At 36.0% G+C, this 15,273-nt stretch overlaps 1 protein-coding gene across 2 annotated transcripts in view; it reads left to right on the top strand.

Annotated features, from left to right (window-relative positions):
* The window catches only part of Rc3h2 (ring finger and CCCH-type domains 2), a 53,635-nt gene that overhangs the window by 33,586 nt on the left and 4,776 nt on the right, over positions 1-15,273 (top strand). For both annotated transcript variants that reach the window (XM_021193475.2, XM_021193474.2), the window contains exons 11-14: positions 4,714-5,019; positions 9,335-9,549; positions 11,295-11,728; positions 12,720-12,887. In XM_021193475.2, the coding sequence (XP_021049134.1) occupies positions 4,714-5,019; positions 9,335-9,549; positions 11,295-11,728; positions 12,720-12,887 (1,123 nt within the window). The remainder of the gene's footprint in view (positions 1-4,713; positions 5,020-9,334; positions 9,550-11,294; positions 11,729-12,719; positions 12,888-15,273) is intronic.

Raw genomic sequence — 15,273 nt, 5'->3', positions numbered from 1 at the left:
TTGAGGATTAAGATTCCAACCTTGAGTCCAAGGTGGTGAGGCGAACCTTTAATCCCATCACTCTGGAGGCAAAGACAGGCAGATCTCTCAGTTCAAGGCCAGCCTGGTCTACAGAGTGAGTAGTCCACAGGACAGTCAGGGTTTCCATACAGAGAAATCCTATCTTGGGAAAAAAATTCTAACCTTAAACTTTGAAGAACACATTGAAATAGCAATGTTCTTTACATAGTTAATAATATTGTAAACTTGCTTTTTTCTTTTTCTTTTCTTCTGATTTTTCGAGACAGAGTTTCTCTGTGTAGCTTGGGCCATCCTAGAACTCAGTCTGTAGACCAGGCTAGCCTCAAATGCCTAAATCCGCCTGCCTCTGCCTCCCAAGTGTTGGAATTTGCCACCACCACCCAGCTAACTTGCTTTTTCTTAATTATTCATTTACCTGTATATTTTCATGGACAACATTTATCTCTTGCGTTATTCATTTTTATCTTCCTTGTACTTAGCCAATATTTCACATGTAAACTCAGTATTTCCAATGAAGAACCAGATAATTTGCAGTTTGTTCATATTTCCAGTTAGCCTTATTCTTTGTATTGCATTTCAAACAAACAAAGGTCGTACAATGGGTTAAAAAAAGAAACAATGTTTATGTAGCACATTGGCTTTTAAAAATTATATATTACTGCCTCACTGAGATTTATATGCATATAGTTATTATGTTCCTGTGTATATATATATACATGTTTGTGGAGGTGCATTCCATGTGTGCGTATATGTGTGTGCTTGTGCACCTCTCCACTTCAATTTTTTAAGTCAGGGTCTCTCACTGAACCCAGTCTCACCAGTTTGTTTCAGCCAGATAAAATGTAGACACTCAAGAGTCTGTCCTTGTTTTAGGTCCTTGTAGGTTGGTGTGGTGGCATCTAACTTTAATCTCAACACATAGGAGACAGTGGCAGGTGCATCTCTATCTCTGAGCTGGAGGCCAGCTTGGTCTACTTAGCAAATTTTCAACCAGCAAAGACTATATAGAGATCCTGTCCCAAGGGGGGAAAAAAATGTCTAAAAACTGCCTTCTGAGAAATAGAAAAACCCAAGATAGTTAATTCAAGGAATATTTATAATAGGTTGCTACATGCTCAGTATCATGAGAGGTGCTTTTAATAATTTGAGGAACAGTAAATATTCAAATAAATGATTTTAGACATTTAGTGGCCACAGTAAGAAATTTGTATTGTATTCTGGTCATTGTAGAAAGCTACTACAGAGCTTTATTCATTTGAAATGAGAAATTGCTCTAATGTGTATATGGTTGGGAGCCATTTTAACTTTATGATGGTTCAGGTACAAGACTGGAAATGTAAGTTCCTGGGACTGTAGCAATAGGAATGATGAAAGATCATTATTAGAATTTACTTTGAAAGTGGAACCGACAAGATAGATGTATTAACTATATATTTAAAAAAGAAACCAGCCAGATGTGGTGATACATGCCTTTAATCTCAGCACTTGGAAGGCAGAGGCAGGTGGATCTCTCTGTGGTTGATGCTAGCCTGGTCCTACAAAACTTATAAAGTTCCAGTAAGGCCAGGGCTACACAGAGAAGCCCTGTGGTGGGGGTTGTGGATGGGGAGCTGAAGAGATGGCTCAGCAGTTAAAAGCATTTGGTATTCTTTCTATAATTCAGCTCCATCCTTTAATTTCTGTGGGCATCTCCACATATGTATGTATGTATACACACACACACACACACACACACACACACACACGTCGGGGGGGTACAGAGAAACAGAAAAAAATGTTTTAAGAACATAAGGCAGGGGCTGGAGAGATGGCTCAGTGGTTAAGAGCACTGGCTGCTCTTCTAGAGGTCCTGAGTTCAGTTCCCAGCAACCACATTGTGGCTCACAACCATCTGTAATGGGATCCGATGCTCTATTCTGGTGTGTCTGAAGATGGCAACAGTGTACTTACATACATAAAGTAAAAATAAATCTTTTTTGAAAAAAGAACAGAAGCTACTAATTTTCAAAAAAGATTCAACAGTGACTCCAAGTTGTCTATTCGACATAACTGAAGTAATTGTATCTTTTACTTGACTAGAGCAGGAATTAGGACAAAGAATTTTGTAGTTCCCTTGGCCTTACAAAAATTGAAGTGAGTACTCATTCAAGGTAACAAATGTGTCTTAGAATATCTGGTTTCCACAATGCATCAATATATAGTGATTATAGAGAGGTATGTAGGAAAAAGATAAAAATCTCTGTTCTGGATAGCTTACATTAGAGACAAATAATATACAGCAAATAAATAGAAAACGTATCTAGTAGGTAGACATTTTTTATAGGATATTCCAGAACAGTTATCAGAGGATATGCCATTAAGATAGGCCTTAAGTTGCAGTGTGCGAGAGGAATAAAAATAATTATAGGAATGAAGTCTTTGAGAAGGAAGATAGGCTTGAGGCCTAGAGCGCAAGTAAACTGGCTTTAGGAACTGGAACTCTGTTCTTTTATCTTATGAGGAATGTAGTGTTAAAAGTACAGGAAATAGTGGAATTGGTGATAGTTTTTTATGTCATAGTATTTTTCTGTGTTAACAAAGAAACAGTATTGTCAGGTTTGGAAGAGCTGTGGAGGGAAAAGGAATGTTAAAGATGAGAATGTAAAGTTAGAAAAGAAGTACATCAGTGAATTGCTTGCTGACTTTAAATTTGCTTTGCAAATTTTTGTCATCACAATATGATTGTCTGTTGTGTCCCTCCAACCTCAACATTTTGCTAGTTGTTTATGAACAAATACAGAGCAATAGAGCTAGATTTTGTCAAATAGGTTCTATAAGGGGGAACCATTCCCTGTACATTCTATGACTTCGGAGTCAAAGATACAAGGGAAGTATTAGTGGTAGTATTATTGGTAGTGGCTTGTAATATGAATGAGGCAGTACTTGAAGATGCTCATGAATGATTTAAAAAGAATTGGCCTTTTCAATTGTGAGGTTTAGATTATAAGTCCATGGCTTTAGTGACCAGCAGACCTGCACATCCATCTTCTCTTCATTCGACATGTTTTTTTATGGTTTTTAGTTCTCCCTCTTTATAGAGTCTCACAAAATTTTGTTTGTTGCTTGTGTGATCACCCTTAAGAATATGTACTTGTGGGACTGGAAAGATAGATTATTGATTAGAAGTGCTTGTTCTACAATCCCGGGGACCAGTGTTTGGCTCTCAGCAATTGTGTAACAAGCTAGGTATCACTACAGCTGCCTCTACCACAGCTTTAAGTAGAGTCGGAGGCAATAGGAGTGTGGCTTAGGCTTGCTAGCTAACATCCTCGCTTAGACATGTACACAGACATACTCACACATACTTGTGCATACAGTCAGCCACTCAGACATAAATTCTAAAGAGAAGAGAAAGATGTGTAATTCAATTTTGAGGTTGGAAAGCAAGGAGTAACTGGACATTTTCTTTAACAACATTGAAGAGTAGAATGAAGACATTTCAGAGAACATAAACAGGAATTGGTATTAACAATTTGCCTTTCTGAAGTATAAGTCTGCTCATGTTCCTCTAAAAACTGCACTCTGGGCCTCTGACCTCTATACCTGTGGAGGTCACTATTGACTTTCTGCTTTTTGTCTTTGCTGTTTTTTTTTACTCCTCTCCTCCATTATCCAGTCTTGTCTATGCATACTCATCTTTGATTGAATTTTCTTCTTCTAATGGTATGTGTGACAGCCAGAGACAGTAAAAAGATTAAATGTTAGAGCTGTTTAGAGATGCTGAAGAACTAAAAGAGAAACAATTACCCAAGCATTATTCATCATGATCACCATGTTGGGATCTGATAGTAATAGTTTAAGCATAGTGATGCCAGATGTTTTTTGTTGCGTTGACCACGAATGTTGAGAGAACATTATATAAGAATTAAGGGCTAGAACTAAGCTATATAATAATGAGATTTTTTTTTTTTTTTTTTTTTTAATTTAAGTAATTCTGTTAGGTGTTTGCTTGCTTGGTTACTGTGCATGCAGTGAGTGCTGAGGCCAGAAGAGGTGTTGGATCTCCTGGAACTGGAGTTACAGTTGTGAGCTGTCATGTGGGGTCTAGGAACTTAACCTGGGTCCTTTAAGAAAGCAGCCAGTGATCTTAAACCTTCAGCCATCTCTCCAATCCCATAATAAATTTTTGGTATACAAATGGAAGTATTTTTATATGAAATCCATGATCAAATTGTTTTGTATATTATAATTTATATAAATGTAGTATCCGAAAAATCTGTGATCTTTATAAACATAAATTCATTTAGGAATAATATAAAATTTCTACATTTTGATATATTAAAGTTTAAGTATGAGTTTGAGCTATTTTTTTTAATTATACTCTTCTTATATAATTTAATAACAGAGAATGCTTTCATCTCTTGAATCCTATCCTTTTTATTCTGTGTTACATTTAGAATTTGGTGCTTTTTTTTGTATCACAAAAAATAAGTTTTCAAACCCCACTCTTTTCAGAAAGCTTCAAGTGCATGTGTACTTGACTTGCTATATTAATTATGTACCTGTATTTGTATGTATGTAACATGTATATGTGACATGTAGAGTATTTGATATTTAGCTGAAGAAACTTCTCAGAGCTGTTTCCTTTTTAAAACACATTTTCGTATTAAAATTGAGAGCAGAATTACAAACATGCTGATTATTTTTAAACAGGTACCGATTAAGGAACAAAAAGATGAGCGCGACTGTAAGAACATTTCCTCTTCTGAATAAAGTTGGTGTAAACAGCACTGTCACAACCACAGCCGGAAATGTCATTTCTGTCATAGGAAGTACTGAAACAACTGGGAAAATTGTTCCAAGTACAAATGGAATTTCAAATACAGAAAGCAGTGTTTCCCAGCTAATCCCACGAAGCACTGACAGTGCAGTAAGGACTTTGGAGACTGTGAAGAAAGTCGGGAAGGTTGGCACTAACGGGCAGAATGCTGGGCCCTCTGCAGAGTCCATGTCTGAAAAGTAGGTATGGGGTGAAAATGATGGAGTTCTTTATCCCTTTTAGAAATAACTGTTTTTCATCCTGAGATACAATAGTAAATTGAAATTTTTATGCAGTTATTCATGTAATAGAAGAAAACGCTAAATACCACAAAATTTGAGTTCTAATCCTCACAAAGCAGCTAACTAGTTCTATAAACTTAAAAGCTCCTACTCATGAGTTTTGTTTTTTCAAATATATTAAGTTTGGACCAGAATTAGGGTTTCCATGAGTTATTTTCTAGTGTTTCAGTATTAATTCCATATAGACGTTAAAAAGGAACTAAGTAGAAACCTAAACAGGTGAGAAGTTTGAATGTCTAGCCCCGTTTTAGTCAGCTTCTATGACTTTCTCTGTTGTGGTGTGTGTGTGTGTGTGTCTTTGGGCTCAAATTGTGGCTCAGTTTTTTCTACTATTTGATATTGACCAGTCTACCTACCTCAAAGTATTAAAAAATTACTTCATATATTGATTGTGAAACTTAAATGAGTTAATATAATACTAAATTTTGAACAGTGCCTGCCCATTAGCAGGCACTCAGTAAATTCTTGCTTCATTTTTACCACCATATTTATTGTTACCTGACAATGTCACATTTCATTTGACAAGGGATTACCTTATGAAAAGTGTTGGGACTTTCAGAATTGGAAGTTACTCCCAGTTTTGAAATACCATATTTTAGAAATCTCATATTTAGAAATTGAAGGTAAAAGCATTTTCAAATTTCATTGTCTTTGAGTAAGTTTGTTAGTATATGCCTACTGGGGATAAAAGCATCATGCTTGGCACACAGCAAACTTTAAATGACTTAATGTCATGGAGACTGTATAAATTAAATATGATATTTTCAACTTGAATAGTTAGAAAATATAATTAGAAAATGTTTTATTAAAAGTATGATCTTCACTGGGAGGTGGGAGGTATTTGAGAAAAAAAAGGTTAAAAATATTGACTACTTCACAAGTGTTACTGAGTACCCATTTGTAGACGTTGTCACTGGTACTGTTAGATATAGCTGAAAAATAGATATCTCTGCCTTTAAAGGACTCATACTGCTATTGGATGTGGACAAAGCATTTACACAAATGAAGCACATTAGTTAAAAGATAAGGGTATTGTATGTTTCTAGTGTAGTATAGAAGTTTTGAGGACAGAATCTAGTATGGTTTAAGCTTGTTTGTGAATATGTGAAGTATTAGGGCTAGCCTTAGAGAACTGACTGTTTTGGTAGCTAGATAGCTCAATGCTAGAGTGCTTGCTTAGCACTCACAATGACCTGGCTTTGGTCCCTAATATCAGATACACACTTATATATCTGAAGGATTATGTTACTGACTGATACATAATATAAGGTTACAAATATTGATATGAGGGTATTAATAGTAAAGGTTTTGGCAAGGTAAGATTATAAAACCTTATACAATGGGTTATGTTATTCAGCCATAAAAACAATCACCAGTGTACTATTATGTGCCACATGTTGATTAGCTCTGGAAATATGCTATGCCAGGCCTGGTGGGGCATTTTTGTAGTCTCAGGCACTTGGTAGGTTGAGTTAATAGGATCCTATGATCAAGCTTAGCCTTAGGCTCACAGTAAATTCAAGGCCAGCTTAGACAACTTTGTAAGTCATTGTCACACACACCCTACTCCAAAAAAAAAAAAAAAAAAAAGGCAAAAGAACAATGGAGATGGAGAACAATGTTAAAAATGGGTCATGGGTATATAGGGCAAGGCCCCACTTTCAGTATCCAGTTCCAAGAGAAAAAATAATGTATGCTGACTGAAAGAAGGTAGACACAAAATGGCATTTTAATGGAAATGCCCAAAATAGGCAAACCCATAGAGACAGAAACAAATGCAGTAGTCACTGCTGGGAGCTAAGGTTGTAGTGGAAATAGGGAGTGGATGTTAATAGGTACAGATTTCTGATGACAGGTAGAAAAATCTTAGGGGTATATCAAAAGGCAGTGACACATATCTTAAAATTATGAATTACAGTTAAAGTTTGAATTTTTAACTTTCTTATTTTCCTTTGGTCTGGGAATCAAGCCCAGGAACTTCAACATTTGAGGTACCTATTCTACTGCTGAAGAAATGGACAGGGCTGATAAAATGATTGAGTGCTTTGATAAATAAAGTCTCTTGCTGCCTAGCCTGAGGACTGAAGTTTAGTCCCCTGAAACCATATGGGAGAAGGAGAGAATGGACTCCCAAAAGTTATCCTCCTGTTCTTCATATGTACTCTTTGCCATATACATGTCAGTGAATACACAAAACAAATGATTAGAAAAAAAGTAAGGGCTGGTGAGATGGCTCAGCAGGCAAGAGCACCCGTCTGCTCTTCCAGAGGTCCTGAGTTCAAATCCCAGCAACCACATGGTGGCTCACAACCATCTGTAACGAGATCTGGCGCCCTCTTCTGGAGTGTCTGAAGACAGCTACAGTGTAAATAAATAAATCTTTAAAAAATAAGTAAATAAATAAAAGTGTTTATAAGTGCTGGCAAGATGGTTTGGGCAAGGGAAAATCTGCTGCTGCCAAGTCTGACAACTGGTATTTGGTCCTGAGGACAGAGTGCTGTAAGGAGAGAATGTACTACAGGCTGTTCTGGCTTCTACATGTGTATGCACACATGAGTAGATTAAGTGTAATGAAATATTTCAAAAATTTAAAGATACAAGAAAACTACTTATTCATTTAAATATATGGATCACTTAATACATGCCAAACTTGAGACCAACTGATGTCCTTAATGGAAGTCTTCTTGTGTAGTTTTGGTGTTAGATCTGTAAATAGATAGATGCTATATGATACACTTTGAAAGGTTTTGTATTACTGGAACACAGGAATATGTGTACTCAGTTCTTTTGAAAGAGGCTTGTAAAGATGAAGTTATGTTACCTGCATTGTTTCCCAAAGTGTGGATAATAAATAGTAGGGAGATCTTTATGAATAGAGGAAGCAGTATAGATAAAATCATGGAGGGAACATGAGGGAACTGATTGGGAAGAGGGCCTGGACTTTACAAGTCATATGGAATAATAAAATAATCATCTGGTTCCCTGTTGAGAATAGGACAGAAGATTTACTTTGCCCTTACATCCAAATGTTTAGGATGGCTTATATGATGGTTTCATGAGCCTATGAATTATGTTACTTTGTCATTAATTTTAATACCTGTGTTTTTGGTAAGTTAAGAATCTGCCATTTCAAAGTACTAACTTATGTTTTATAGTATATTACATTGTGGCATGGAAGGAACAGATAAAACATACAAAACGTTTAGCCTAGGGTCTGCTAGGTACTCAGTAATAGTTTCATAAATGTTCATTGTTTTGTAAGGAAACCTTAGTTTTCTTGTTGTTGTGTTTAATTTATTAAAAGACTATCTTTAAACTCTGAACCAAGACATTAGTACACAACTTTCTAGTTATCTACACTTGTTTACTTTTGATATAGACTACCACAGAAGTAAACTCTGACTACACTAATGTCTTGTAGTATATTAAAAGGCAGCCCATATACCTCTACTATTTGCACTCTGGTTTTACAAGGACTTTTCTACTTTGGGAAAAAAACTTAAAATGTGATGGGTTTGTAATACATTGAATTCCTATATAATTAGCAACATCACCTCTTGGGACAAAACGTTTTTAAAGCTCTCGGGAGTATAAAGTTTTGAAAGTGATCAGGATTATCCTGATAAGATTATCTGGGGATCATTATTTGCTTATTAAGTACTTATTTTGTGCTGAAATATATTTTATTTGTTCAATAAATGTTTTCGTAGTGTCTGCTGTTTTCTAGATGCCAGACACATAAGAGTTAACAGAATAGACAAAAGTGGGCTTTTTTTGGATTATATTTTAGCTAATCAAATTGCTTTTTATTATTTGTCTTTTTACCCCCAAAGATTTATACTGTTAGACTGTATTGTTTTCCTTGGAAACTTACTAAGTGGAATTATTGTGTTTTGGTTATTTTTTTATTTTTCCAACCAGAAAAAAAAATCTGTAAAAGAATGCGTCAAGTCAACTGAAAAGTCACTTTAGTACCTGGAGTTGATTTTTATATCCTATCACCCTCACCAGAACATGAGATCTGTTATTATGTGGTCTTGGGGATTGCAGTATGAGGGGGCAGAGAAATTTCTTGCCAGATATATTTGTCAAGATACCTGACTTGTTTTCTGTTGATAGTTTTGCTGTATAATTTTATGAATTTTTTTTTCCTAAGGAAGACTCAGTGATGATAGTGAGTTATCCTTTGTTCTTTGTTGTATTTTCTCACCAGTAAAATTGGTTCTCCACCCAAGACTCCTGTAAGTAATGCAGCAGCTACCTCCGCTGGGCCCTCTAATTTTGGAACAGAGCTGAATTCCCTGCCTCCCAAATCCAGCCCATTTCTAACTAGAGTTCCAGTATATCCTCAGCATTCTGAAAGCATTCAGTATTTTCAAGATCCAAGGACTCAGATACCTTTTGAAGTCCCACAATACCCACAAACAGGCAAGTAATTTTAGTCAAATTTAAGAAGCAAATGTATGTATTTACTACCTTAAATAAATGTGTATCTAGACTATCTACATTAATAAGTGAATTTCACTCTGTGATCCATGAGTTTTCTTCCTATTCTAAGAAATCTTTGCTTCAAGTTAGCAGTTCTATAACTTGGCAGATGGTTGTGGGAACGATCAAGAAGGCAAAGCTAACCTTATCTACAGAAGTGAGTTCAAGGCAGACAAAAAACTAAAACAATTATTTTCATTAATATTTGCACCATTAATATACCTAAGTGAATATGATTTTTACATTTGTATCAGTAGTATACAGGGATTCATATTGCTATATATCCTGGTCAATACTTATTATCTTTGGTTTTTTTGTGTGTGTGCTTGTGTGGGGTGGAGTTAGATAAAGGGAGTACATGTATGCCACAGTATACTTATTATAGTCACAAGCCAATTTATGAGTCAGTTCTTTGGTTTTCCCTATGTGGGTTTTGGTTTTGAATTTGGGTTGAACTTATGTCCACATAATAGGTGCTCTTACCAACTGAGCCATATTGTTGTTTTGGCTGTTTTTTTTTTTTTTTTTTTTTTTTTTTATAATAACCATTCTTACTGGAGTGAGGTGATATTTCATATTGATTTTTATTTATATGTTCCAAAATATTACTGATGTTAAACATTCTTATTGTACTGGTTGGGCATTTGAATGTCTTTCAACAAATGTTTCTTTAATTTACTTCTTATACTCATCAAGTTGATTTGTTTTTAATTGCATTTGTCATATATATAGCTTGCAAATATTTTCTTTCATTCTCTGGGTTGCCTCCTCAGTCTGGTGATTTTTTTTTTTTCCAATGATTTGATATAGCTCCCTTACCTGATTTGCCTTTGTTTTTGTGTTTTCCAGTACCCTTAGGTATTTCTCATGCTTGCTTCTAGTAGGTTTATAGTTCCAGGTGATACATAGAAATCTTTAATCCATACCAAATTAATTTTTATAACTGTTTAGAGATAGAGTCTATTTCATTCTTCTGCCCAGGTACTACTAGTTGTCATTTGTAAGAATCAAATGTAGAATCTATGAATGACCTTGATGAAATGGTATATAAAATATGGCTTCTGTGCTTTTTGTGTGTTGTTAAATAAAGGTTTGATTTTACTCATATATACAAAAGCATTGGCCTCCATAAATGGGTAACACATGTTTGCAGTGTTCTTGAAGCTGGGGTTACAAATGGCTGTGAGCTCTCTGTAGGTGCTGGAAACTGAACTCAGGTTCTTTGTAAGAACAGAAAGTGCTCTTGACCACCGAGCCATCTCTCATTTGCCAACTTCACTGTAGTTTGATTTTTAAGGAATAGTTCTAAGAATGTTGAATGTAGCTGGGTGGTGGTGGTGCACACCTTTAATCCCAGCACTTGGGAGGCAGAGGCAGGCGGATTTCTGAGTTCAAGGCCAGCCTGGTCTATAAAGTGAGTTCCAGGACAGCCAGAGCTATACAGAGAAACCCTGTCTCAAAAAACAAAACAAAACAAAACAAAACAAACAAACAAACAAAAAAAGAATGTCGAATGTTCTTATTAGTATAATTTTATCTTGACAGTAATACAGTTTGTATACCAAGATAAAGATCAATGCTGATTATATTTTCCCACATTCAGGGCTGCCTTAGACTTAAACCATTTTAAAATGTTGGTTTTTACTAAGGTATTACATTGAATATTCTTCTTTTCAATTTTCAAGGATACTACCCACCACCTCCAACTGTACCAGCTGGTGTGACTCCCTGTGTTCCTCGCTTTGTGAGGTCCAGTAATGTTCCAGAGTCCTCCCTCCCACCTGCTTCCATGCCATATGCTGATCATTACAGTACATTCTCCCCTCGAGATCGAATGAATTCTTCTCCTTACCAACCTCCTCCTCCGCAGCAGTATGGACCAGTTCCTCCAGTACCCTCTGGAATGTATGCTCCAGTGTATGACAGCAGGCGCATCTGGCGCCCAGCTATGTACCAACGAGATGACATTATTAGAAGCAATTCTTTACCTCCAATGGATGTGATGCACTCATCTGTCTATCAGACATCTTTACGGGAAAGATACAACTCATTAGATGGATATTATTCAGTGGCTTGTCAGCCACCGAATGACCCAAGGACAACTGTGCCTTTACCAAGGGTGAGTAATGTTGAAAATAGAAATGTTGCTATCATGCATGCCTTTAAAATCCCAGCACTTGGGAGGCAGAGGCAGGGTATTTCTGAGTTCCAGTCCAGCCTGATCTACAGAGTAAGTTCCAGGACAGTCAGGGCTATACAGAGAAACCCTGTCTCAAAAAACCAAGGGGGAAAAAAAAATGTTGCTATCTGTTAGTTGAGATCCTTGTGTCTTGAATCAAACCAGACAGATCCTTACTGTGTGATTTAGAGAAGTTACTTGCCCTTTGCATGGCACAGGGTTTTTTGTTTTTTCATATTTGATGGAAATAAGAGTAGTACTTATTAATAAGGCTGTTGTGAGAATTAAATTAAAAAACAATAAAGCTCTTAGAACTAGATTTGATACATACCAATGTTCAATGTTGTGTTCAATTAGGAACTGATGTAGAAATTTTAAAACAAGGCCTCTTTTCAGTAGCTTCACATTTATACACACACACACACACACACACACACACACACACACACACACACGGGCACGGGCACACACACACAACTTTTTTTTTTTTTTTAAAGATTTATTTATTTATTAGATGTAAGTACAACTGTAGCTGTCTTCAGACACCCCAGAAGAGGGAGTCAGATCCCATTACAGATGGTTGTGAGCCACCATGTGGTTGCTGGGACTTGAACTCAGGGCCTTCGGAAGAGCAGTCGGTGCTCTTAACCACTGAGCCATCCCTCCAGCCCCCACACACAACTTCTAACCTAGAAAAATGAGTTCTCACATTTGACTTGACATCAGCTGAGTATATGTTAACCTTTTTTGTTGAATATATGGAGAAAACACTAGGTACTAAGGCAGTTTTTCCTCCCCCCACCGCCCACCCCCCTCTGTGTGTGTGTGTGTGTCCCAACAAGATTAAACTTGTTTACATTATTCTCACAACATCATTAAATTTATTTACCACTTTACGGGTGACCAACAATTTTTCTTTTATTCCTCTTAGGAACCTTGTGGTCATTTGAAGACCAGTTGTGAGGAACAGTTAAGAAGAAAGCCAGATCAGTGGGCACAGTATCATACCCAGAAAACACCTGTCTCTTCAACTCTTCCTGTGGCCACACAGTCACCAACACCACCTTCTCCTCTATTCAGTGTAGACTTTCGATCCGATGTAAGAAAGGTTTTATTTAACCTAATGGTTAAACAGCTTTAACTAAGGCAATTTTGGATATTTTGGAATAGTTTTATATGGAGTTTAATTTAGTTTGGTAAACAGTGTGTAGACTATTGCTAAATGTTAGGAGAGTCTCAAGGTAAGAGTTCACTACCAGGATTTCAAAAGCTTTGTAGCAGTAGACTTAATACTTGCTATTTCTATTGTGATGTTTGCGGTTTGGTTTTAGGCTAAGTCCAAACCCAGAGCCTTACGTATCCTCTACCACTGAGCTTCACTCTAACCCCTGATCGGTGCGTGCTTCAAAATAAGATCTATACCTGCCATATACCTAGTAACTACTTTAAAAAATGCTGTTTTATCTAATTCTTACAAAACCTTAGAGTTTGAATATTATCCATATCTTACAGGTTATAACTCAGGGAGGTTATGTAATTACTTAAGTAAGATCTTTCAGCTTATAAGAAGCTACTATTTGAATTCTATTTTTTCTTTTTCTGTTTCACAAGAAGTAGAGAAACACCTGCTGTATTACTTCTGCTATTTATGTTCCTGTTAATTATTCTTGTTATAACAAAACAAGAAAACAAGGCTATGACAGAATGATTTCTATTCTACCTGTCTCTTTTAATGTATGTTATGTGTGTGTTTCATTTCTCTAAATACAATATATTTATAGGAAAAAAAAAAAACCTTTATTTATTTTTAAGACAGCATTTCACTGTGTAACCCTGACTGTCCTGGAACTATATTTGTAGACCAGGCTGGCCTAGATCTGCCTGCCTCTGCCTCCCAAGTACAGGAATTCTTAAAAGGTATGTGACACCATCATCTGGCTGGAGAAAAATTTAACACACACACGTTCTCTGATTTATTCCTGACCCCTAGTGTTTCTGGTCCAAAAAAACAAAAAACAAACTAACAAAAAAAAAAAAATCAGTTTTTAAAATACCTTTTATTAGGAAAAGCTTCAGACATACAAAATTGTAGACTCACAATAAATTGCACATAATTATATCATTTCCATAATTATCAACTTGTTCAGATTTGTTTCATTTGCACTTCTTGCCACTGGGTTGTTTTGTTACAGTCCTAAGTATACATGCATATTTGTTTTTAATTTAATTTGTTGGGTTTTGTTTTGTTTGGTTTGATTATTTATGATTTACTTTTACTTTCTAATATTTGTGTGTTTGTGCTTGTGCATGTGAATGAGAGAGAGCAGGGTGGGGAGGTGGGGTGAATATATGCCAAGTGTACTGATGCCCACATTGCCCGGAGTTAGAGAAGGTTGTTTGCTGCCCCCCTCTGGTAGAAACCAAACTGGTACTCTGGAATAGCAACAACAGCAAACACATGTAACTGCTAAGCCATTTCTCCAGTCCCCTAATTTTGTGTGTTAAGACAGTATTTCACTAGGTAGCCCAGGACGTCCTCAGACACATAGTAATTCTCCTGCATTAGCCTTCCTAGTGCTGCATGTGCATGATATAAGTGAAACTACCATGATTAGATTCGTACTTGTGTTCATGAGTGTGCCATAAAACACTGCATTTTTAACTTACTCATATTTGTCTCACTAAACTGAGACTGCCTCAGATCAAGTAAACAGCATGGCAATGATTGATAGAGATATCATTTCATAGGATGATATATTTTCACTGTTTTATGCAGCATACTTTAAGAAATAAGTATTTCTCTGATATTCAGATCTATTGGCAAGTTGCATTATTTAGGACGAAATGTTTGACTTTTCCTCAGTTTCCCTATCTCTATAATAGTAGTAAACTAGATTTAATGATTCTTACTTTTGGGTCCTGTTAAAGTTACTATATTGCCTTTTATTTCCTTTCACATCTGTTCTTTTCCTTTCTTAGCTTCAGAGCTGCCATTAAATTCCTTTTACTATTTAATACTGTATGATTTATGATTTATTAATTATGTTCCCTTTTTTTGCTACATGATCTTTTCTCAAGAATTACAGATCACTTTTAAACATGAACTGTTTTGTGGTTTTTTTTTTTTCCTCATTTTTCTCAAGTATATTACACCATGTTAGTGTGTCATTGTTAATTGATTTTGATAGTACTGGTCAGGAAATTTTGTAAGGGAACTAAGCCAGTAAGACATCTTAGGAAGTAGGGGTGCTTGCAGCAGCAGATTTCTGGGACTCACATGGTAGAGGGAGAGAACCAACTCCTACAGGTTGTTTTCTGGCTTCTACTCACACATCATGACACCTGTGTACATACATAATAAATAATTTAAAATTTTTTTAAAAATTAAAGATCACTTAATAGGACCTAAGTGAAAAAAGGTATAGAATAAATAACTTACAAGACAAAGGGGAAAAAGCTGTGATATGTTATTTTTCTTTTTTTTT

Source organism: Mus pahari, chromosome 3 (genome assembly GCF_900095145.1).
Source record: "Mus pahari chromosome 3, PAHARI_EIJ_v1.1, whole genome shotgun sequence".
NCBI lineage: Eukaryota > Metazoa > Chordata > Mammalia > Rodentia > Muridae > Mus > Mus pahari.
Note: the sequence above shows the minus strand (reverse complement) of the source record. Positions and strands in the feature narration are given on the sequence as shown.